General features: G+C 47.9%; 2 protein-coding genes across 2 annotated transcripts in view; one reads left to right on the top strand and one right to left on the bottom strand.

Moving 5' to 3' along the window:
* Positions 1-1,994, top strand: part of LOC122693756 (SV2 related protein) — a 70,767-nt gene extending 68,773 nt beyond the window's left edge. The window contains exon 16 of the mRNA XM_043901544.1: positions 340-1,994. Within this exon, the coding sequence (XP_043757479.1) occupies positions 340-546 (207 nt within the window). The 3' untranslated portion in view covers positions 547-1,994. The remainder of the gene's footprint in view (positions 1-339) is intronic.
* A 2,676-nt stretch (positions 1,995-4,670) lies between these two features.
* DAO (D-amino acid oxidase) lies at positions 4,671-23,831 on the bottom strand. The gene is made up of 11 exons (XM_043901545.1): positions 23,550-23,831; positions 19,500-19,702; positions 17,386-17,500; positions 15,538-15,614; positions 14,397-14,462; positions 12,518-12,572; positions 10,975-11,079; positions 9,964-10,046; positions 7,976-8,093; positions 7,220-7,318; positions 4,671-6,044 (listed from the first exon to the last, which is right to left on the bottom strand). The coding sequence occupies exons 2-11, from the start codon at positions 19,691-19,693 to the stop codon at positions 5,913-5,915; spliced, it is 1,044 nt and encodes a 347-aa protein (XP_043757480.1). The 5' UTR covers positions 19,694-19,702; positions 23,550-23,831; the 3' UTR covers positions 4,671-5,912.
* Positions 23,832-25,697: the final 1,866 nt, after the last annotated feature.

Genomic DNA, 25,697 nt, shown 5'->3' with positions numbered 1-25,697 from the left:
CATGGGTTTGATCCCTCATCAGGGAACTAAGATCCCACCTGCCTCCTGGTGTGGCCAAAAAAACCCCAAAAAACAGACTCTCCAGTCTGATGGGATCTGGGTTCAAATCCCAGCCCCATCCTTGGCCTTTGTGTTGCTTAATCCTTTTTGAGCCTCGGTTTTTCCCTCTGTAAAATGGGGTTGGAGTATGTACCTCATTAAGCTGTCTTGAGGACTCCATGGGAGTCCAGTGACAAAGAGGGCTTACAGGAGGACCTGGATTCTCAGTATCATCTGTATGATCGGTGGTGCCTGTGTGTCATTAGGGACACTCTCACCAGCGTGTGTCTCCCTCCCCAGGTGATGCTGGAGTCATCCGTGTACCTGACGCTGGCCGTTTACAGTGGCTGCTGCCTCCTGGCTGCCCTGGCCTCCTGCTTTTTGCCTATCGAGACCAAAGGCCGCGGACTGCAGGAGTCCAGCCACCGGGAGTGGGGGCAGGAGATGGTTGGCCGCGGGGCGCACGGCACAGGTGTCGCCAGGTCAAACTCGGGCTCTCAGGAGTAGCGACCGACGGGGGGCTGCACTGGCCTTTGAGGCTGTAGAGCATGAAGAGCTGGTGGAGCCCAGCGGGGGCACCGATCGTCACTGCCCACATCGAGAACTCACCCAAGGGTACCACCCAGACCAACAAGGTTTTGTGTCTTGACTGTTTGCTCATGTTCATCGAGATCCACCCGGGGATGGGGAGGCCTTTGCTTTGGGAGGTTCTCTGTATGTGTGTGTGAAGGTCTGTTAATAACCTGTGGATCTGCATGGGAAAACTGCCACCTCAGGAGTGCCCAGTGACACCAGTAGCCAGCCAGACACCATCCAGAGTCAGCCGGTCACACCCTCGGTGAACAACCACCAAAAGATCTCTGCAGATACAGTCCAGGCCCAGATGGACCCTTGTGAGATCTGCCGTCCAGTAAGATGACACGTGCCAGCCACCCACTGGATCTGTTCTTAGGTTTCTCCTGCATCGCCAGCCCCAGGCTTTCTTCTTTGAAATTGCGGGTGACCTGGGTGTGGCCTGAGCAGCTTTTTCTTGGGTCTGAGAAATGCTCCTGGGGAAGGGGCCCCTGAGTTTGCATCCCCAGGGCTTGAGTAGCAGAGACTCTGGAAGATGGACATGCATTTGAACTTGAGTCTCTTGCATGCTTCCACCTGGCCCCTTCTTGGAGTCACTGTCCCTGGTTCCAGGGGATCCAAATGTGAGCATGAGGACAGCTGGGCTTGCACCAGATGACAACCTCAGAGAGTTGTTACCTCCAGGAATTGGGGGTGGAGGTGAAAGGGCGGTGAGAACCAAGCCCACAGCCGAAGCAGGGGCCTCCCCTTCGGAAGTAGAAAAGGCCACTCCGGGGGGGTTCTTTTCTGGCCGCCTCCTTGGTCAGGCTGACTGGTGACTCTTGGGGCAAGAAAACAGTTAAGTCAGGTTTCAGCATTTGGGAGTTGAGTGTGGTACGTGGCTAGGGAAACAGAAAGAGGCTCCCCCAACCACCCACTCCCATCAGGGTCAGGGGACCAGGATCCCTTCCTCCCTGGATTCTCTGCCACCCCTGCAGTCAAGGGCTGGCTTGGTCTTTCCATAGAGACAACTCCTTGGGTTCTGGTGATGGACCACATGGCAGAGATGCTGTGCGTAGGAGGAATGGGAGGTCTCAGATGTATGAAACATGCATTTTCAAAGAAAGAGCAGGAAGGTCAACCAGTTTGGGGGTTGGCCTCCAGAGGAAGGGCAGATGCTGTTCTCAGCAGACGACATCCACTGCCAGGGTTTGGTTTCTATGAGCCTTTTCCCCATCATGAAGGCAGGAACCTAGGGAAGGAGGGAAGAAGCTTCCAGATCCCATCAAAGGCCAGAGAAGACTGACCCTCTGCTTGGAGATGTCTGCTTGAAGTGAACATTTCGAGGAAGCCAAATGTGTACGTTCATCTTTATTAAAACATGTTGGTGATGGACATTGAAAGGGTTGAAGTTTGTCCATTTGTCATAATGTCCTAGGGATGGTTCACCTTAATGGTCTTGCCAGCTTTGTTCATTCAGGGTAAGTTTGATGCTTTCGTATGCTTTAATATGATGATCTTTCCAACAAGGGGGAAAAGGTGCACAGTTGGCTGCCGACTTTGAGTCTGTTTGGAAGCATCACTCTCTGCTAATGGTGTAGAGATCACAGTGGGCAGCTCCTTCAGGCCCAGGCTCTAGATCAACTGCAAATGATCCTATGTCCCTGGATATATGGTCTGCAGCACCCCCAGGGCCCAGGCAGTCAGAGGGGGCAGTTTGGCAGAGCTTCCTCTCTCTGTCACCCACGTTTCTTTGGACCATGAGTGGCTAAAGCTCTTAATTATTTCTGGTCTGCTGAGCTCTCCTGGGTAACAAAGAACCTTTGCTTGTCTTTTTTGCCTTCCAGCTGACCAGACACTGCCAGATGAGAAAGTCCACTCTCTTCACCCTGAAATAACCTGGAGAAACTGGGGACTGTGGTGGGGAAGGAGAACTTGGTGGGCATAGATGTATTCCAGGGGCTGGAGCAAAGAAGCTTGTAATTGTGGGCTTTCTCGGGAAAATGAAAGGTGAACACTCTTGGCTTTCTAAATTGCATGCCCTTTTATAAAATCGATATTATTGAATGAAATAAGAGCTGCCACAAACATTGTGCAAGCCTCTGAAACACATGAGACCTTTAGCTGAAAACCTTTGTATCTAATTTTGAACCATCCAAAAGCTCCCCTTTCCATTAATGGAAATGTCATCTGTCTCTCTCAGTGTTAGGAAAGACTAGAAAATGGTAAAGAATGTTCAATGTAGCCAGGATTACGTGGTTTCTTTTTTTCCCTTACTTCAAGTATGCTCAGGAATACATACATGAGATGTGTTGGCAGTGAGCAAAAAAGAGTATCTTAGAGATGGACTTTGAATATGGATATGCATAATTTTTAAATAATGGTAAGCAACATAGAGCCCTGAAGGATGATATCTGGAGTCTTCCTTGGTTATGACAATAAACATCAAAGGACTGGAATAAGTTTGAGCTGTGAGTAAGAGCAAAGCCAACCAATAGAAGTTTAACCCTTTAGAGTATTGATTGTTCATTTAACAACAAGCCCAGAGTCAGACAGTTCCAGGGAAAGTTCAGCAACTCAACAGTATCATCAAGGACCCAGCTTTTTTTTTTTTAGCTTTCCCTCCCCACCCTCCTCTGCATGTCAGCCATTGACCCTAAGTGTGAAACCTCATGGTGGCAAAATGGCTGCCAATGTGCCAGGCATCAAGTTTTTTTTTTTTTCAAAAGAGGTAGAATGGGGAAGGAGCAGTCACAACAGGTTTTCTTTCTAAAGAGTCTGTTGTTTTGGCTGGAAAGAGAAGTCCTGCAGATTTACTATTGCTTTGCATTAGTCAGACCTGGGTCACAGGCCCACCCCAGCATGAGCCATCCCCTAGTTGGGGAAGGAAGGGCCTACCTCCCACTGGATCAAGCGGTACCCAGAACCTCTCGAACACAAAATTGAGATTCTGTTAGTACAGAGAAGGAAGACAGTGATGGTGGGATGGGAGATAGCCGAGAGAAACCCTGACACATAGTTCTCATGAAGGCTGTTAGAGCTGCAAGGAGTACAACAGCTAAGAAGTAAAACTGTGAAATAAGACTGGGAACAGTAGTTAATTTCCTGGGGGATATAAATAAGGGAAACAGAAGTGTAAGGAACAACAGGAAGAGAGGAAGCTTGTGGCAGAGTACAGGGCATGGGCCCTGTCCAAAGGGAGTGGCTGCTACTCAGCTCCAACTGATATTGTTGTACCATGAGGTCACCTGATTTTCAAGACAAGAATCTGCATTCTTATGTGAAATCTCCAAAATACTGACTGCTAGATCAAAAAAATTCTTTTTAATTTTAGTGTGTTGGATTGTTTAAAATTTTAAATGTGTGAGTCTAATAAAATTCATCTGTAGGCCAGGTTTGGTTGATGGGCGACCAGTTTGCAGCCTTGGGAAGTTCTCTGAAATAAACGGAGCTGCAAAATAGAGAGCCACCAGGGTCTGAGGCAGCCCTCTCTCTGGATCTGAGGCCCTGGTTTCTGTCCCTCTCTGCAGACTGGCTTCCTTCTGCCCCCTCGTGGCTGCTGCATGTGGCTTCTGCTCACCAGGATTCATCTCTGCAAACATAGCTGACTCAGCTGTTCAGTGTCCCACTTTCAAAATCTTAAGAGAGGAAGTTGATTGGTCCAGGTCAGCATTGGTCCAGTTGGTTGGGTCAGGGAGGGTGGGGTCAAGAGGTACAAACATGGCAGCTTTGGTCATGACAATTACCGGTATGCCTGGAACCCATAGCAACACATAGATAAACTCTCAAGTCTGTTCATTATAACTGTTATGGGTTATGTCATGGCATATGGAATACCCACCATATATTGGTATAATATTCAGCACTGAGGATGCAGACAAGAATTAAGACATCATCCCTATCTTCATGAACTCATAGTGTAGTGTGGAGAAAACACTACACATTGGGACACAGAGCCACGTGGGCATTAATGGAGGAAGGCAGAGTGCTGTGGGAGGCACAGAGGAGGCCAATCCCAAAGCTCCAGAACATTCTGAAGTCCCTTCTGGCTCCTCAAAGATTCCATGATTACAATCAGACTTAGTCACTGTTGGTACTTTACTGTATTCTGATTCCTTGACATTTGAACATCTAGATACATCACGTATAATCATTCTCTATTAATCAGGAATATTTGATGATGAACCACTTCAAATATCCCTACCCCCACATGCCACAAAGCAGAGCACTTCCTGAATTAAACAATTCTACTCGCAATAGCATCAAAAAGGATAAAACAGAATAAATTTAATGAGTCCAAGACATTACAAACTATAAAACAATCCTGAAAGAACTCAAAGATCTAAAAAAATAGAGACATTCCATGAACATGAATCTGAAGACTTAAAACTATTAAGGTGTCCGTGTCAGAACTCCTAAAATTGGCCTCATACATTTAACAAAATCCCTATCAAAATCCCAGCTGGGATTTTAAAACTTCGGACAAAGCTACAAGTAATCAAGATAGCATGGTTCTAGAATGGGTGTGGAGCAGGCATTACATGTCGTTGTTCAATGTCTCATCTCTTCTGCCTCCTCACACCACAGCGGCCGAATGACTTCCTGCCGTGAAATCTGTGACAGCCCTCCCTCAAGTGCTTTCTGTGGCCTTACTGCACCAACCTTGCAACATCCTCACTCGCTCCGAGCTGCATCACATTAAGCCTTGCTCAGGACTCCCCACACTCAGGCTTTCCACACCCGCTCCCTCACTAGCAGCTTCCACAACTTTCCTCACTCAGAGCCCCCTTGTTAGAGCTTCCACTCCCTAACTTCGAGCTCCCTCCCTCAGAGCTAGCTCACACCCTGCCATACTCAAAGATTCCTCACGCCTTCCACACTCAGCCCTTCTACCCTCCGACACTCAGAGCTTCCTCACACCCTCCCTCACACTGAACTTCCTCACACCCTCCTCACTCAGAGCTGTCTCACCACTTGGATTTTCTGAGCTTTCCTTCCTCTGAGAATTGATTGGATAACAGTCTGGCTGTACTTCTTCATGTCTGCTGTCCTGCTCCAGACAGGGACCCTCGTATGCTAATAGATTCTGCTACCCACCTTAGGAGGAAAAAAGAAGCAATGACACCATATAAGTGGACTCAAGGGAGATACCTCGGCCGTTGGAAGAGCCACACTCACTGCTTGGAATGGTCCCTCTCACCTTGTGGTTCTTGCAGAAAGAAGTCAGGGGTGGGGTGGGGTGGAGCAAGTGATGGAGCACAGTTTTTAGTGGCTGAGAGGAGCAGGGAGTTATTGAGGGGAGGTGGTGGTCACTAGCTTCTTCAGAGGTGGGATGGTGGTATCCTGAGCAAATTCCTTTCTTCCAGAATTTTCCCAAAGAGCTTGGCCACCTCTTGGGCACAGCCCCAGTGGATGGTGAGCCCGAAGCCTCCATGGCCATAGTTGTGGATGACCTGGGAGAGGCAAGAGAGAAGTTCTGGGCTGCCCTGGAAGATTCAGGAGCCTCCTGAAGAATCCTGGGCCAAGCCTGATGGTATCAGAACTTCCCTTGGCACCATGGTGGGATGGCAGACCCCAGGAAGAGCAGTAAGGGAGGGGGGTTGTTTAGGGAACTGGAGGTCAGTATCCTAGACTTCTCTTCTACTTAGGAAATGGACCTGCTTTGAGCACTCGGCACAGGAAAAGTAGAATCATCTAGAACTTGATCAGAGATTTCCTTCACCCCACATCAAATTATTTGAAGTTCCCTAAATCACTTTCCTCATTCCCATACTGCTCCAGACAGCTGAACCTCATGTGTTAATAAATAGATTCTCCTATCCACCTTGGGAGGAAAGAAAAGCAGGGGTACTATATAGGTGAACTCGGGAGAGGTTAGACCCCAGCGGCCTTTTTCAAAGCTAAAACCGTTAACAGGGAGTTACCTTCTACATGTGACTCTCCCCCCAACTCCCCCACCCCACCCCCGCACAGACAACTTCTTTTACAGATGGACCCACAATTCTCTGTATACATACATTACATACACAAAACTCTTCTACACACATACACACACCATACAACTGGGATAAAGGAGGAAGGGTGACCCAGATTTCTTCAACCCCAGACAGTTCTCGCCTTTTCAATAAGCCCAGTTCCCACCCCATGAGACAGATGAGGGGGACCCTAAAGGGGTGATGGGCCACCCAACATAGACTTCTGAGAAATGGCACTGGACTCAAATTCAAACACTTCCCAGCCTTGCCCTCACCACTGGCCTGACAGAGGCCAGTGACTTCCACCTCTGGGAACCCCAGTTTGCCATCTGAAGCATGGGGACAACCATCCCTGTCCCAAAGAGTTGTAGGGGAGATTCAATTAGGTTGTTCTTATTGTGGACACAAAGTAGATGCTCAATAAATGCCCCCTTTTCCTTCTACTTGACACAGACATTAGCAGGTGAAAACTGCCCTCTGTATAAACTTGAGCATGTCCTTTACCATCGCTGGGCCTCAGTTTCCCCATTTATAGAGGAGGGGTTAGTAGCCATTATGGCCCCTGCCTGAAGTCAGCATGACTGCTGCCCAGAATGCCAGTGCCTTCTTAGGTGTCAGGAGAGGCTATTGCTTTCCTTGCCAAGAGGGCATACCTCTGTGTTTGAAGATCCAAAGCGAAGCTGTTCTCTTTCTAGTCGAACCTGGGGGCGTACTGGCCGGAAGCCAGACCATTCACCGATAATTTTTGCATCCTGGGGAAAAAAAGCATTGGTAATTCAACTCTGGATTTTTTTTTCCTGATGCCATTTGTAGGTGGTCAAGACAGCTTTTGGAAGCTCACCACGACCACCAGTCATGGTTTTGTATTAGCCACCATCACCACCAGCCACCACCATAATATGGTCTCATCACCATCATTATCACCACGTTCCGATTTTTTTTTCTTTTGGTCAGGCCATACTTCATGCAGGATCCTAGTTCCCTGACTAGGGATGGAACCCACACACCTGCAGTGGAAATGTGAAGTCCAGCCACCAGACTTCCCAGGGAAGTCCCATGTGCTTTCATCACCGCCAACACCGACCACTCCATTCCCGCCTTCACCCCTGTCACTATTGTTCTCACCACTAGCAGACAAATGTGAAAACTGAGATTTCTGCAACAAGCACATCGGCTCCATGTGAAGACAGACTACGGTGTTTGGGGGATGTCACCTCAAGAGAGAGCAACTCTTAGCCACGATTGGATAGGTTTCATTGGCCCACAGCAGGACTTCCATTGTCAGTCCCTTCTTGGAATTATTTTCCTCAATTGTCCCAGTCACAGTATCTTCCCACCCTCAAGTTTCCTTATAATCATCAAGCTGCTAGGATCCTGGTCTAGAGCAAGAATATCTCTCCCCACCTTACCTTCAGTGTGGGCTCCAGTCCGCAGCAGCCTTCCCAAATGGTGTTGTGGTCTGGGATATTGTTTGTCTCACTCCAGTTCCCCAGCTGGAAGATGCCGCCAAGAGTTGTTGCCTGGAGCCTGGATAAAGTGAACAAGGTCAAAGATGAAGGAAAATGAAGCCTTTGAGATAAAGGGGGAGGAGTCATTGCCATGCTCACCCTTACCACTGTGTTTACCTCGGTCAACATTATAATCCCACAGATATTGAAAACAAGATTATGGTTACCAAAGGGGAAATGGAGGGGAAGGAATAAACCAAGAGCTTGGGATGAACACACACACACACACACACACACATACACACACACACTGTAAGATAGATAATCAAGAAGGACCTATTGTGTAGCACAGGGAACCCTACTCAATATTCTGTGTTAAAATAAATGGGGAAAGAGCCTAAAAAAGAATGAATATACGTGTAAGTATAACTGAATCACTTTGCTGTATGCCTGAAACTAACACAATATTGTAAATCAACTAGACTCAATAAAACTAGAATATTAAATATAAAAAACTCAAAAAAACCCAAACATTATCATCCCTACTAATAGCACCAACATCACTACAATTGCCATTGTCTTCACCATCAACTGCCACCACCTCCACCCTCACCATTAACATCACCGTCATCATTGTCATCCCTTCTAATGTATAGCGTGGTAATGATAGTTAACAATACTGCATTATATCCTTGAATGTTGCTAAGAGAGTAGATCCTAAATGTTCTCGCCAAGATCTACACACATATGTATATATCTACTTACATACACAAAACTAGAATTAGGTGATGTGATGAATGTGTCAACTGACCTGATTGTGGTAATAATTTCACAGTATATACATATATCACTTCATCATGTTGTACATCTTAAACATACAGCACAATATTATATGTCAATGGCATCTCAGCAACATTGGGGAAAATACTGTCTTCTCCATCAACAACATCATCTTCACGACTGCCTTCCTTGCTCCCATTAACATGTCATCACCGTCAACTCCTTTGGCCATTTCTACCACCACCATTAGCATTGCATAAACACTATCATCTCTGCCACACCACTGAAATTGCCATTGAGGCAGTCAGCACAGTCACACCATTAACATGGCCTTTGAGACTGTTGTGACTGCCGCATTTTTAAAAATTTGGCTGTACCAGGTCTTAGTTGTGGCACAGGGGGTCTTTGACTGTTGTGGCATGCGGAATCTTGTTCCCCAACCAGGGATCAAAGTCGACCCCCTTGCACTGGGAGCACAGAATCTTAGCCACTGGACCACCAGGGAAGTCCCTGCCACATTATTAGAAGTCAACATGGATAGTGTCATCTCCACCAGCACCAACTACCACCCCCAATTCCCACTCACTACCATCCATCATCCACACTGATCTCATCTATAACAACATGGCCCTGATGCTGGGAAGGATTGAAGGCAGGAGGAGAAGGGGACGACAGAGGACGAGATGGTTGGATGGCATCACTGACTCAGTGGACATGAGTTTGAGCAAGCTCCAGGAGTTGGTGATGGACAGGGAAGCCTGGCGTGCTGCAGTCCGTGAGGTCGCAAAGAGTCGGACACAACTGAGCGACTGAACTGGACTATCCCCGCTCCCACTCTTCCTCCATCAACAATACTATCATCATCAGCCCCCACCCCAGCCCCTTGATGGCCATTCACAGCGCTGCTCATGTCACTGCCGTGGCATCCGCTGTCTTTGTCTCCAGCCTCACAGCTACTGTCATCCCAAATCAGGTTCAAGATAGAGCCCAGGTAAGGCTGAGTCCTGCCTTCTCAGAGGTTCAATTTTTGCTCAGCTTCACTTAAAAACATTGGAGGAAAAAAAAAAAACCTGAAAAGATTAAGCAAGAGCCCTGGGGCAAGCAGCAAGGGCATAAAAGAGCAGGAAGGTACTCCCTCCTTCGCCCTACAGTGTCAGATTTCTTTTTACCCTGGGATGATGTATGGAGACTTGTAGATGCCTCTCTCGGGGTCATGGGTGATAATGAAGTGTTTCAACCATGGCGCATCCACCTGTTGATTGAGGACAGAGAAGTTCCATCAGGAGAGTGAGGTCAGTGGGCTCCCTTCCCCTGGTCCCTTTGTGACCACATGTTCTGGCAGTAGTGACATAGTCATCCCTTGGCCCTCCCTTGACCCCTCTGTCCCAAGTCTGCACCTGACCGCTTACTTTTGCAGGAAGAGCTGTCCTAATGGAGAGTCACCCCTGGTCCCCAAAGCATCACACAATCTCATCCTCAGAGAAGCCCAACACACATGTGTAAATGCACACACACGTTCGCTCACCTTGGGAACACACGTACCTATGAACACACTCGTGTATGCTCACATGGGCACACATAAGCACACATACTCACAAATAGGCATGCTTCACACATAGACAGATGTACACAGTGAAAAGTGGGGTGGAACAATGCTTACACACTCGGGCTCTTAAACCAGGTTGCCTGGGTTCTAATCCCATTTCCACCACTTACTATGATATGTATGAACTTGTACATGTTACTTAATCCCTCCATGCCTCAGTTTCCCCATCTGTAAGATGGTAATGGTGATGTGATAGTACCCATCTCAAAAGGTTCCTGTGAGGGTCAAATTAATTAACATGATGAAATGCTTGGGTCTGTGTTTGGCATTTAGCAGACATTTCGTAAACATTTGCTCTTTTATTTTGATACCGGCGCATGCAGCTCCCATATACGAACAAACACACACATATACATGCTTTCCTATTAAGGACTCTGCCAAAAAAAGAAGAAAGGAGTATGTTTCAGAGGGCTGTTTTCTTGGTTCTTCTTGTGTCTTTAACATGCAAATTCCCTGGAGACTGGGTGGGGCTTCCTCTCTCAGAAGTTCCCGATTCAGCCTCTATCTTCACAGACGAAATAAGCCAGCAGAAACAGTCCGTCAGCAAGAGCTCATCCCTTACCTTCAGACTCACCTTAATGATCTGCCCTCGGCCTGGCTGTAGCAGGGGATCGGGTTGCAGCGCCCCAGCCCACACCCCAGTGCAGTTGATAATCACATCGGCGCCTTCTCTTGCCACCTGGGAGCAACCAACAGGGCAGGTGGGCTGAAAGGGGTTGAGGACCCTGGGATCCCTTGGCTTCTTCCACCCTGCAGCTCCCTGCTCACTGTGGAACAGCTAGGGAGTGGGGCTCAATGAGGACCTGCCTCCAATACTGCCCTGCCATTTACCTACTGTGTGACCTCAGAAAGGTCCCATCCCCTCCACAAGGCTCTGCTTCCTCAGCTATTAAATGGGGCTGGCACTATCTGCTCATAGGCTGCTGAGCAGTTGCAGGGTGATATAAATGCTATACTGTGTTTGGAAAGGAGTACTACAGAAGGGGGAAATTTCTTGGAACCTTCCGAAGAAGTCAGAAAGGATGCAGAGATAGTTTTATCCCTCCTCTGATTGCTTTTTATTTCAGTCTCTTGCCTCCCTCTCTGCCAAGGCATCTGCAGAAGGCATGTTGGAAGCCCTAGCTCCATGCGTTTATATACAATGCTCCAGAACTCAAAGATGTAGCATCATGGTACCCAAACTCCCAGCCCAGCCCCAGCGACCCTCCTTACAGGTCACTCCTGAAACACACTGGTATTGTTCACAAGCCAATATTTGCCACACTGGACTCTGAGCCCCTTGGGAATGAGAGCTGTGTCTGATTCAAGTATGCATTCCAAGTGCCCATCAGGGCTTGACCTAGAGCAGATGCTCTTCTATTTCACTAGGTACCAAGGGGGCTTCCCTGGTTGCTCAGTGGTAAAGAATCCACCCGCCAAAGCAGGAGACATGGGTTCAATCCCTGAGTTGGAAAGATCCCCTTCACCCAGGTTGCCATGCCCTCCTCCAGGGGGAAAGGGCAAACCACTCCAGTATTCTTGCCTGGAAAATCCCATGGACAGAGGAGCCTGGTGGGCTACAGTCCATGGGATTGCAATGAGTTAGACACGACTGAGTATGCCTGCATGCAGGTACCAAGAGTCTTCCATGTGCTAATCACTGTTCTGGGTGCTGGGATTGAGTGGTACAGCAAAGCTCCTGGGACATAGCCAGTGCCTGCTAGTGATTCATGCTACTATCATTATTATGGATGGTGGTGTCACTCTGGACCTAAGTCACATTGTTTTGTATCAACATCAACCCAGATGTTGATAAGAAGCAGTCAAACATCTAGAACTTGAGGAGTGGGCTGCAGCTGATAGTGAGAAGAGGCAGCCAGCTCTCTGGCCCTAAAATTCACTGAGGCCCAGACACCGATCAGGCCTTAATGGGCACCATTATTCCTTTGCTTCTGCCACCCACATCAAGGCAGAATGCCCGAGTCCTTCTGGGATTAAAAATAGGCCTAAAGTCTGGGACAGGCCTCACAGGAACCCTGGTGGCCTGAGAAGGCCTTCCCCAACCCTGTAACAAGAAGCAAAGGCCTCCCTTCCTTTCCTCTCTCCCACAGCCAGCCCCTTCCAGCCCTTCAGCTCACCTCCTCAAAAGACTCCACCTTCCGCAGGAAGAATTTCACTCCTCTCTCAGTTAACCTGGGATGATCAAACACATCCAAAAATCAAGCATTCAGTTCTCTGAGGACGGCAGGGGGGACATTTCCCAAAGAACCTTTTGTGGATGTTAGTCCTACAGGATGCTGCTTGAGAATATGACTATATAGTCCAGTCGGTTCATTAGCACCTTGATTGACCGGTGGCCCATGAAATGTCCCTTGGGAAACTTGAGATGGTCCACACCCCTTGTTAATCAGATGGAGATGGAAGAGGGGCCTTGTTGAAGGTCTCATCGTGAGTCAGTGATGGGATTGGGACCGAAACCTGGGGTTCTTACTACCTACGATGCTGCTCTGTATTATCAAAGGGGATGAGATGCAGAGTGGAGGACAGGCAGGGTTGCACCAAGGCCGAATGCTCCTTTGTCGGCAGCAGAGCGTGAGGAAGGAGGTGGGCTGGGGACACCCACCTCTCCCCTTAAATTTCACAGAGGAAAAAAATGTATGTCACTGTTAGGAATATAGTAGAAACATTGGGAGAGTAGGAAGTAAAAGACTGTGCAAGCTGAAGCACAATCTCGTAATTGTTTTACCCTCATAGTTTCCTCAAGATATCAGTAGAGAAACTGGGGACACTCTTCCCTGGAGAGGCTGGACAGGAGTCATGAGTGTCCTAAGGTTAGAGATGTAACCATGTTTTGATACAATGATTTTCAAACCTGGCTGATGATGACAGTCACTCAGAGAACTTTTTAAAATATAAATCTCTGATGGGACCTCGAGGATTTGGGGACCCTGGAGACCCAGGTGGGTAAACTGGGAAGGAGCTCTGGCAGCTTACGGGCGACGGAAACAGTCTGCATCTTGTTTGTGGTGGTGGTTTTACAGATAGCTGAAACTGATTCAAATTATGCTTTAAATAAATGCAGTTTATTCTAGGGAGATTAAAAAAATAATAATAAAATATAAATCTCTGAGCCCCACCCCAGAGAATCTGATCAGTAGCTATAAAGTGGGGTCCTGAAATTTATATTTTTAAAACCTCTCCAAGTCATTTGAGGAAAGTCACCATCCATTCCAGATTTTTTAATATTAATAAAATAATAACATACAGGAAATGTATGGAATCTTCCTTAATATGAATGTTTGTGAATATAGATACAGATATATCTCTCAAGCTACTGTTTGCTGATTGAAAATACTAAAGGATTCTTATCAACAAAAGGAACAAGACAGGGACATCCACTATCATCTGCATTAGTTAGTGTTGTTCTGGAGGTATTGGCCAGAGCAGTTAGACAAAAAACAAATGTGAAGTATAAAAATAAAAGCCAACTTATGCTTGATGATGGTGTCTATATATCTGGAAAAACTTAGGAGAATCTATTTAAAACTATTACACTAACATCACAGATTTTAGTGAGGCTGACAATAAATATCATGTGTAAAAAGCTTCTCGAGTGGTTTCAGCCAGGTGTGGAAAGCACTGTCCTACTGTGTAGAGGTGGTCAGGACCAAGGATAGCTCCCACCAAACCTAAAGGTTTTCATCAACATTTAGGGCTTACCAGGTGGTGCAGGGGTAAAGAATCTGCCTGCAAGAGACACAGGAGATACGGGTTCAATCCCTGGGTTGGAAAGATCCCCTGGAGAAGGAAGTGGCAACTTGCTCCAGTATTCTTTCCTGGGAAATCCCATGGACAGAAGAACCTGGCAGGCTACACACTCCATGAGGTCGCAAAGGGCCGGACATGACTGAGTGAGTGAGCGTGCACGCAGTACAAAGATAAATCCCATGAGCTGTCATTCACCACCACCCTGGTTCCTGGGAGCTGCCTTCTTCAAAGGAAAGCTGAAAATCTCACCTTTCAGTCAGCCACTGCAGATACTTCCTCCCCTCCAGAATCAGGCTTGTGTTGAACCAGCCATAGCTAGAATCACAGGAGGTGAAATGTGGGGAGAGAGGATTGGAATCAGAGCTGTATTTTAAGGCTATCAAATAGTGGTGGGAGCTGTCACATGCTCTGGGCCCATAAAAAGGTAGAGCAGGGACCATCAGGTGACATTCAAGGGGAAAGTGATTTTCAGCTCAAAGCAAGGAAGTGTTTTCTATCAAAGCCCTCCTTGACATTCAGGTGTGCAAGTGGAAATTGATGTGCATCTGTAGAGAAGATTCAGACATGGAGCAAGGTGAGGAGAGGATCGCAGAAGCATCCTCTGTAGAGAAAAGCATCAGGCTGTAGAGAAAAGAATAGAGGGGTTTGGACAGGGTTGGAATCCCACTGTGGTCACTTTGCTGTGTGGCCTGGGGAAGTGACTTGGTCTTTCTGAAGCTCAGTTTCCTCATCTACAGAATAGGATAGTGATATGGAACTTCCAGGGGCTTCCCTGATGGCTCAGTGGTAAAGAATCTACCTGCTAATGCAGGAGATGTGAGTTCAATCCCTGAGTCGGGAAGATCCCCTGGAGAAGGAAATGGCAACCCAATCCAGTATTCTTGACTGGAAAATCTCATGGACAGTGGAGCCTGGTGGGCTACAGTCCATGGGATCATAAAAGAGTCAGACAGGACTTAGCAACAACAAATGGAACTTCTGGGCTTGAGATCTGTATCCATATCCCCTACCACCATAGTCTGAAGCACAGTCTGGACAGATGGGTTTCCAGAAGGAGTCGGACAGAGCACTGAGAGATCAGAGTTCCAGGGGCTCTAGGCCTGGGATGGAATAGGAAGTCCCGGCTTCCCTGGTAGATCAGTCAGTAAAGAATCTGCCTCCAATGCAGGAAACCAGAGTTCGATCCCTGGGTTGGAAAGATCCCCCGGAGAAGGGAATGGCAACCCACTCCAGTATTCTTGCCTGGAAAATCTCATGGACAGAGGAGCCTGGCGGACTTCAGTCCATGAGGTCACAAGGGTCGGACACAGCTTAGCAATTAAACCAAATTCCCTATAAGTCTGTCTGCATTGTGGGGTCTCAGTTCCTTCACCCATAACAATAATCTTACCTGTAATCAGGAAACATGTCCAGCTCTCTGAGAGTCAGCTTCCTAAATCCCAGAACTATATCCTTCCAGTAAGGGTCCTTTAGAGGAAGAAGAGAAGGCGGCACAGAGATGGATGAACATCAACAAGAGTGATAATAACAAAGACTTATGTAATGTTTACTATGTGTAAAGCGCTGTTCCAAGCATTTTATTCATACCAATCCATTTAATCTTCACAACAACCCATTGAGGTAGATGCTATTTTTAGTCCCATTTTACAGATAGGTGCATTGAGGCTCAGAGAGTTTAAATAAGTTGTCTGTGGCCACCCAGCTTATAAACAGCGGCACTGAGATTTGAACCCACAGTGGGACTTCAGAATCCATGTTCTTAACCATAGTGCTATGTGAGGGTAAGAATAAGGCTGACGATGAATGATATGGTAGGGTCATAAATCAGGGAGGAAAAAAAACGGGGTGACAGTGAAGGTCACCAAGGGATGAGAGTGGGAAGTTGCAGAGGGAAGGGTCAGACAACCCAGGAGGGGGAGATTTTGGCCTTGCCACTGACCACCTTGAATTCTCCAAGACTGTTTTCTTGTCTGTATAATGGAGTTAATAGTCACTCTCTCTCTCTTTTTTTTTTTTTTAAATAATCACACTTAGAAGGTAACAGATAATGAAAGTAATGTCCTTAGCACAGTGATAAACATTGACTGAACCTTGGAGAGCCGGCATGGGATTCTGGGCACCCAGCCAGACCACCCTCACCAAACAACCTGAGAACATTCCACATGGTTGTGCCTTTTGTAACACGTTGGGCACCGTGGGGTCACAAATGGCCCAGGTTCAAATTCCAGTTCTGCTGCTTAAAGCTTTGTGAGCTCAAGTAAGTTACCCCGATTTCTTGAAGCCTCTAGTTTCTCATCTGCAAAAGGAGGACAATGACAGCACTTACTTCCTGGTTATGATGAGAATCAAATGAGTCACTAGTTATAAAGTGGTTAGGACAGGGGCTGGCACCTGGTAAGTACTTTGAAGTCTGTGCCAGGATGAGTGGTTTTAGCCCATCTTGATAGAAAGTCCCAGAATCCCCACAGGAGCAGGAAACCTCTTGACTTCAGCATCAGATGTCTACCACTTCAGGATGTGTTTTGAATTTTACCCTTGACCATGGAGGAATGGTTAGTTCTCATGGTTCATCTGAAGAGTCTTTGGTCTCGGGTAGTTTAATAATAAAATGGAAAACAAAAGTAATTTTTAAAGCAAAAATAGAACTTTTTTAAACCTTAGTTATTTCTTTCTCCTTCTTTTCAAGACTTTTTTTTTTAATGTGGACCATTTGTTTTTTCAAGTCTTTATTGAATTTGTTACAATATTGCTTCTCTTTTATGCTGTAGTGTTTTGGCTAGGAGGAATGTGATATCTTAGCTTCTCAAGTGAAGTGGCTCAGTCATGTCTGACTCTTTGTGATCTCGTGGACCGTAGCTTACAAGGCTCCTCTGCTCCTGGAATTTTCCAGGCAACAGTACTGGAGTGGGTTGCCATTTCCTTCTCCAGGGGATCTTCCCGACCCAAGGATCGAACCTGGGTCTCTTGCATCGTGGGCAGACACTTTACCGTCTGAGCCACCAGGGAAGCCATCTGCCAGGGATCAAACCCACACCTACTGCTTTGGGAGGCGAAGTCTTAACCACTGGATCACCAGGGAAATCTCACAAAGGTAGAACTTATAGCAAACCTGTTTTGAATGCAGGAGTCTGCCTAAGGGGGTTGAAGGACCTCCCCCTCCTCCCACCCTGCCTGGGCACGCCTTGATCTGTGATCAAGGCTCTGCACTACAGTTCATGGCCAAAGATGTCTCACTCACCGGAACGGCTTCACGGAAGAGGTTGTAGCCTGAGACCAGGGCTAGGCCCATGTTTGCGGCGTTGGGAGAACCGATGAGGCTCAGGAGATAGTTGAAGGTCTGCTGGTTCCAGTTCCTGAAAGGATCCCCCAGAGTCTTGGTCACCTAATACCCTGAGCTGGACAAGAGAGCTCCAAGGGTCAGCTTGCATGGGAGTGTGCTCAGGCTGGTAGGATGTGTCCAAATCCAGAAATTCACCCCATTCACTCTGCTGTGACTCAAGTGCCAGTCACCCTCCATAAACTTTCTCATATTTCCACGTTAACAGGACAGAGAAGACGAGGGACAAAGGATGCTCCACCACCATGGAGAACAGGCTTGTGGTTGTCAGGGGAGAGGGGGTTGGGGGAGGGGCGGAGTGGGAGGCTGGGGGTAGCAGATATAAGCTATTATATGTAGAATGGATAAACAGCAAAGTCCTACTGTATAGCATGGGGAACTACAATATATTCAATGTGCGTGTGCTAAGTCACTTCAGTTGTGTCTGACTCTTTGCAACCCTATGGACCATAGCCCGCCAGACTCCTCTATGCATAGGGTTCTCCAGGCAAGAATACTGGAGTGGGTTGCCATGACCTCCTCCAGGGGATCTTCCCGACCCAGGGATTGAACCCGCATCCCTTATGTCATCTGCATTGGCAGGCAGGTTCTTTGCCACTAGCACCATGCTCCATATACTCAATATCCTATGATAAACCATAATGGAAAGGAATATTTTAAAAAAGAATGTGTATAGAGTATATAAATGTATAAACTGAATCACTTTCCTGTACAGCAGAAATTAAAACAATATAGTAATCAACTATACTTCAATTAAAAAAAAATTTTTAATGCTCCAATTTTCAGGGCAGAAGTGGAGAAACAGACGTAGAAAACAGACCTAAGGACCCAGCGGGAGGTGAGTAGGGAGACGGTGAGGTGTATGGAGAGAGTAACCTGGAAATTTACAGTACCATATGTAAAATAGACAGCCAGTGGGAATTTACTGCGTGACTCAAGGAACCCAAACACGGGCTCTGTGACCATCTAGAAGGGTGGGATGGGTACAGAGATGGAAGGGAGGTTCAGGAAGCAGGGGACACGAGTGTACCTGTGGCTGATTCTTGTTGATGTATGACAGAAAACCACAACGTTCTGTAAAGCAAATATCCTTCAGTTTAAAAAATTAAGTGGCAAAAAAAAGACAAAAAAGGATGCTCCATCACAACTGTTAATATTCGGAGCGCACCTCCAGCTTGGGATCATGTAGCTGCGAGTTTAAATGAAAGCTTTGACTGCTTTAGGGACTGTGAGTCCCATGGTTCAGGCTCTGTCTCTGGGAATCCTGCGCCCTCCCGCCATAAACGCCCAGACATCACTTACTGCTTCCAAATGCTTTATCTTCCTCCTGGGCACACAGCTGGACCACATTTCCTAGACTCCCTTGCAGTTAGGGGTGGCTGCAGTTAGGTGTGCTTGCGGCCATGTGGCCGCTTTCTGGCCAATGGACTCTAAAGACTCCTCCCTGATGGTCCTCATTCTCTCTCCTTCCACAGTCATCCACTGGCTCCCGGCAACACCGAAAGCCACGAGCGGGATGGCAGAGCCATGAGATGGAAGGAGGTCAGGCCCCTGAATTGCCACCCACTGATCAGGTATATTGGTTTCATAAATTATGGGCATGAGGATGAAACTTCTAATCGAGCCTGTATTCATCTGAGGGTTCCTGTGTTGAAGCAGCAGTGGTTTCTAAACTGAAACAATGACCTCTGCCACTTCTTTGCCAAACTTGAACATCAATCCACCCACTTAGACATCTTCCTGATAGCCGGATGCCCTGGGCACTGACTGCCACCCAGTTTAGGAAAGAGATGGAGACGAAACTTCCATCTGTCTGGCACACGTGGCTTCTCAGCTTTTCCGCCATCTGTCTGGGGCACAGCAAGAACTTAATGTGTGTTAGTATTGTCCTTACAGCATGTCAGGACAAAGCCTCCAGGAAGAGTCATTCTTGGGGACAGGAACCCTGAGAGAAGGCATCCTCTCTGCAGACTCAGCCCCTCTAACCCCGACCTCCCCCTAGGACCCTCACTCACGCCTCCTGTGGGTTGCTGGGCTCCGAGAGGTAGGGCTGCCAGAGGCCGGCAGCCACGTCGGTGGTGGTGAGTGGGGTGAAGCGGTCTGCATAGACCATCACTTCCAGCGACTGTAGGACCGAGCAATAGCGCTCATGGATGCAGAGGGCGGTGGACAGCCCGATGACACCCGCTCCGATCACGACCATGCGCATCGTGCCAGCCTGCAGGAAGGAAGGGTTGAGGTGGGCCACCATCATTGTCACCTCCGTCGTCATCGACACCATCCACTGACGGCTTAGAAGATGCCTGACACTGCCCAGCCCTTTTTATACTCGATCCTTTTGTTGATCCTTACACAGGGGAAAAATGAGGCCCAGAGAGGTGAAGCAACTTGCCTAAGGCCACATAGTCAGTAAATGATGCAGCTTTCTCTGGGGAGCCTCCTTGAATATCCTGTCCCCAGGCTGGGAGAATAAGAAGTACATGGCAGAGTGTCTAGCCCAGCTGTAGGCTAGGTAGTCTAGTGGTTAGGATGGTGTGTGTGTTTAGTCGTTCAATCGTGTCTGACTCTTTGCAACCCCATAAACTGTAGCCCTCAAGGCTCCTCTGTCCATGGAATTCTCTAGGCAAGAATACTGGAGTGGGTAACCATTCACTTCTCCAGTGGGGGTCGGGAATCTTCCCAACCTTGGAATGGAACCCCGGGTCTCACGCACTGCAGGCTGATTCTTTACCATCTGAGCTACCAGGGAAGCCCAGTGGTTAGGACAATGGACTTCAAATCTCAGGTCTCAGTTCTGCTGTCTGCTGGCCATGACCTTGGGTAAGATGCCTCTCAAGACTCAAATTCTTTTCCTGGAGAAACGAGAAAACTAACTCATGCCTCAGAGAGTAGATGGAAGTTTTCACAAGGCAGCAAATGTAAAAAGCTTAACACACTGCCCAGGGAAAAAGAAGCGATTTCCTGACATTTCTGGAGCACCTACTATGGGCCAGCCCTGTGCTAAACACTTCTTGTGCTTCACTGCACCTAAATCTCCCACATTCTTAAGAGTTAGGGGCTGGTGTTATAGATCCCATTCAACAGATGAGGAAATAAAGACTCAGAGAGGTGGAATAACTTACAGAAGGTCATAGCCAGTAAATGGTGCTCCCAGGATTTCATTTTAATTCAAGTAAACTTGATACACGTTTACTGCACACCTACAGTGTGCCAAGCTGGCAGCTTGGAGCATCTGGGATGCACTGTTGGGCCTCAGGACTCAGACCTTCAGAGTGCATCCCCTCCAGGCCTGCCTCGGGGTCCTGGGCTGGCTGGGTCGCCTCAGAAATTTAGAAGACCTAGCAGCTTTTGACTTTGAAGCTGCTTGGTCCGCGCACAGCAGGGAAATATTTTGCCGGCTCCTGCTAAGGCAGAACAAGGGGACTTTTTGTGCCCGGAAGGGCCAAATTCAACTTTCCCTCCTCTTTGCTCACAACTCTCCTCCCACGGACCTCGCCTCCTGGCAACTGCGGCCCATGGCCCTGAACGGCAGGACATTCTCAATATGGCCTAGTTTCGTAAAGGAGAAAACGGCTCCAGCCCACAAGAACTGGACTCTATTGGGGTTTCAGCAGCCAAGTTGGAGATAAAACCAAAAAATGGAAAATTATCGTCCTCTGGGTGATTCTCCTTCCAGCTGCGAGCCTGGCCTTGGTGGCAGGGGGACCTGCTCAGGGACCCCTTCACCATCTCCTCCCCCGCTTGCCTCAGGAGATCCAACCTCCTCAGCCGTGAAATAAGGTTAACCCCCATCTCCCGGGTCAGCCTGAAGATTAAACAACTAGCCTGGTGAAAGTTCCCAGTATGGGGCCTGGCCTCAATCTGTAGTGACCTCTTTCTGTCCCCCAGCACCTTGAGAATAACAAGGGAAAGAACATTGGGTCTGCAGGAGAAGACAGCAAGGGGAGTCAGATCTGGCTTCACTGCTGGCTCAGTGTGTGACCTTGGCCAAATTTCTTCCCCTCTCTGGGCTTTCTGTCTCTACATAGGCTCTGGAGATTTGACCACTTTCCTACCTTGACAATAAGAAGGCTGGAATAGAGGCTTTTCCTGTATTTTCCAAAATTCCCTGTAATGAAGGAGGTGTTGTGGGGTGGAGGGGTGTCAGTGACAGCCCCGGCTGGGGGCTGGGCAGCCTGGCACACACCATCTGTGTGACCCTGGGTAAGTCACCTCACTTGACCGAGTGAGAGGTCTCTGGGCAGGGAGAAAGAGACTTCAGACCGAAGCCATCACACGGCATATCTCCGATAACAAGGCGGCTCAGGGATGGCAAAGCCTCTGGTTGGAGGTAGAAGGCAGGTGTCCAAGAGAAGAACATGAGGCAGGACCCAGAGCAAGTTCTAAACCCCCCTGGCCATTGCAGAGAGTGACAGGGAACAGCGTGGAGCTCAGTTTCCCCAAGCGTTTAAAAATTTAAAGATAAGCATGATAGCATCATGCAGAAGAGGAAACTGAGGCTCACAGAAGAGGGGCCACTCAGCCAAACTCACACATTTGTGATCAAAAGATTTGTAGAGTTTTGGGGCTAAAAAGTCTCTGTGAAAGAAAAAACCTGGCAACGGGGAGAAACAGTAGCAACTGTGAGCTTTTCAGCTCTTAGTATGTGTCACTCATCGTGCGAAGAACTTGACATGCGTTATCTCCTTTAATCTTCTAACAACCCTCGGAGTTGTCATCATACCCATTTTACAGATGAGGCGACTGAGGTTCAGGCACCTGCTGGTAAGAAGCAGACCTCAGGCTGGCCTGACTCACAAGGCTATGTGCTAATCCCACAATTTGAAAAAACACATGAAATCAAACAGGTGAAGAATAACAGCCAAAGCTTCTGGGTTTTTTTCTGCATAAAACAAACAAACAAACAAACATGAAATTCAGTGAGTGTAGGAATTTTTAGTGTGTTGGTGGTAGGCACAGAATTAAAGGAAAAATAGGTGTCCTAAGTCAATTATCTCAGTCAAATAAATGAGTCAGATTTGATATCGATTGCGGTAATTGTGTGTTTCTGCTTGTATTAAAGTGGAATATAAATGGATAAGGTCCTTATCAAAATCGGCAGTCAGACTGTAGGATCTGACAGAGCCAGCCTTGGGTGAAATCGTTTAGGCGTGGGGGTAATGAGTTCCTGGACTGGTTTGCACAGGGTTCTGTTATCCTTCAGCCATTTTCTTATTGTTACTGATGTTTCTATTAGTGTTGCTGTTTTCTGCTTTATGCTGTTAGTTTAACCAAACATGTTTGGAGTGTACATTCAGGAAGTCGCAAACAGCTGGAGTTGTTACATTTGTGTGTGTGTGTATATAATTATAATGTCTACCTATATGTGGAGCATGCAGGGAATTCTGGCCGTATGCCACTTGCCAGACGCACAGAGAAAGCAGTACAGACATCCTCTCACTTTATCCTCGCAACTGCTCTGAGAGGCTCTACAGGCCGGGGACTGAGGTTCCGAGAGAGGAACTCACTCCTCTAAAGTCACACAGCCGGTGAGGCACAGAGTTTAGATCTGGACCCAGTTCTGTCTGAGCTTCCTGGGCTGCACCAGAGATCTCTCAGGCAGCCATCAAGAAATTGGCACGTAACAGTGTCTGCTTACTCTCCAGTCTTCTAATAGTTTGCTCATAACCTCCCTTGTCCCTAGAACAGACCTTGAAGCAGCTGGTGCCTTTGATGGCTGCATGCGCAAAAAACAGGAAAGACTTGTTTTGTTTTTTTGCTAAATCAAGTCACAGGTGAGTTATCTGAATAAATACAATCAGCTCCCTACGGCTACCTCTTATAAAGTTTCAGAGTTTATTTTAAAAATGAAACATACTATCAATGCTGGATAACCAGGCCACCGCTCCCAGCCTCCCAAATAATAATAATTAACCTTTTGTTGAGTACTTGCTACGCTGAGTTCTGTGCTAAGCCCTCTGCAGCCACCACCTCTTTTAAGGTCCTGGTTAACCCTGGAAGAGGTGAGTTATGACCCCTGTGTTCTAGATGAGGACACTGAGTCTTGGAGAGGTGAAGGCACTTACCTGTGGTCCCTGCAAGGTTGTCACCTGCGTCGGGCTCTAACGTGGACCTTTTCTGTCGACACCGGGAGGAACGCTCAGATCTGGTGTGCCCCCACACCCGCCCGCAGTCACCTGGCGTGCCAAATCTCTGCAGCAAAGAGGCAGCTGCTTTGGGCCCAGGGTCCTATCTCCTGAAGGGAGGCTCCCGGTTCTGGGGCGTCCTGTCCTCAGCCCGGACTGGAGCTCAGGGTCAAAGTCTGAAGAGACAGACAGGGCACCGCGAGGGGTGGGGCTGGGCACCCGCCGCCGCTCGCAGGGGCTGGATCCTGGCCAGGTTGGGAGACCTCACCTCCCCTCGCTCCCGTCCCTGAGAAGTTGCCTGACTTTTCTGGCTGACCCCAAGTCCCCGTGGACTGGCCTCGGGGAGGGAGGGAGGAAGAAGGGGGGTTCTTGGAGGGCTGATGGGCACAAGGAGATCTGTCTCCCGGGCCAGCTGGAGACGATCCTCTTTCTTCCCTCTTCCTGCGGCCACCCTGGGGGAGGGGACGGCGGCTTCCTGAACCACTGTGCATCTGGCCTGCGGGGCTGGGGGAGTGGTCAGGCCGGCGGCCCCTGAGGGGAGGTCAGAGGTACAGGACTAGAGCTCCTGGGGCCAGCCAGCCAGCCTAATGCATTCCGGGATGCCGGGTGGATGAGACTCAGGGCGGTGCCTCTTTCGGCCAAAAAGATGGGTAGCTTTTTGCTCCTCTGTCCCAGAGACAGGTGTGGCTGGACGCCAGGTCTCTCTCTGCCAGAACTGGACCCGGAGCAGTCATTATTAGAGCCCGGAGAGCGTCAGGCACCTTGCTGTGTGAATGGAGAGACTGAGGCCCAGGGACAGGGACCAACCAGCCCTGGGTGAGTCATCTTTTGGGTTAGCTTTGAACCTCCAACCTCTAACCCCTACCTTCAGCATTCTCAAATAACAATGTGCAGATGACAAAAGAAAATGCCTGCAAAAGACTAGTGCATTCTATTTTTCTTGAATAATAAAGAAGATGGGGTGAACTCCGCCGTTTGCTTATATGGTTCCATTTTATTTGAATTTTTTAAACAAATGTCATGGGTCACATTTATTTATTTATGGCTGCACTGGGTCCTTGCTGCTTCACACAGGCGTTCTCTGGTTGCAATGATGGGAGCCACTCTCTAATTGTGCTGCGTGGGCTTCTCATTGCAGTGGCGGGTCTTTTTGCAGAGCACGGGTTCTAGGCCTTAGTTGCCCCAAGACATATGGAATCCTCCTGGACCAGGGATTGAACCCATGTCCCCTGCACTGGCAGGTGTATTCTTAACCACTGGGCCCGCAGGGAAGTCCCATGTATCACTACTACATCTCACAACCTTAGGGAGATTGCTTGTGCCTCTAATTCATTGTGGGAACACTTAAGAGTTAGCAAAAGTCAGCCACACATCTTTGTGCCCTCCCCATTCCAACAAAGATTTGGGTTCTGTGAATTTCAATGTGCCAGTTCTAAATATTTTGCCTAGATTATCTCATTTAATCTCGCAGCAGCCCTAATAGTAGGTAAGGTCACGATCAACTTTCTCTTCATAGTTGAAATTCAAAAATGTGCTCCCAGTATCCACTATAGCTAAACATATGTCTATCTTAAAACCCAGCAACCTTACTTTTATGTACATATCCAAGAGAAATGCAGACAAACACCACCCAAAAGGCTTGTACAAGAACATTCATAGCCCCCAAACAGAAACAACCAAAATACCTATCAGCTAGAGAATGGATAAACAAATTGTGACATTTTCAGACAACGCACACCATGGAATATTACACAGCAAGGAGGAAACTAAATACTGCCACACGCAACAACTGGGTGAATCTCATAGTCAATATGTTGAGTGGAAGAAGGGAGGGAAGAGCCCACACAACATAGAAGAGGTGAAACTAGTAGATGATGGTTGAGGATGTGGGAAAGATGCTTACCTCTGGGGCACAAGGAATTTTTCTTGGGATGCTAGAAACATGTCTCTTTTCTGGGTGGTGGTTGTGGGAGTGTGTCATATTCGTTGGAAAGACTGATGCTGAAGCTGAAACTCCAATACTTTGGCCACCTGATGCAAAGAGCTGACTCATTGGAAAAGACCCTGATGCTGGGAAGGATTGAAGGC

Source organism: Cervus elaphus, chromosome 5 (genome assembly GCF_910594005.1).
Source record: "Cervus elaphus chromosome 5, mCerEla1.1, whole genome shotgun sequence".
Taxonomy (NCBI): Eukaryota; Metazoa; Chordata; class Mammalia; order Artiodactyla; family Cervidae; genus Cervus; species Cervus elaphus.
The sequence above is the reverse complement of the archived record's forward strand: the minus strand, read 5'-3'. Positions and strand labels throughout refer to the sequence as shown.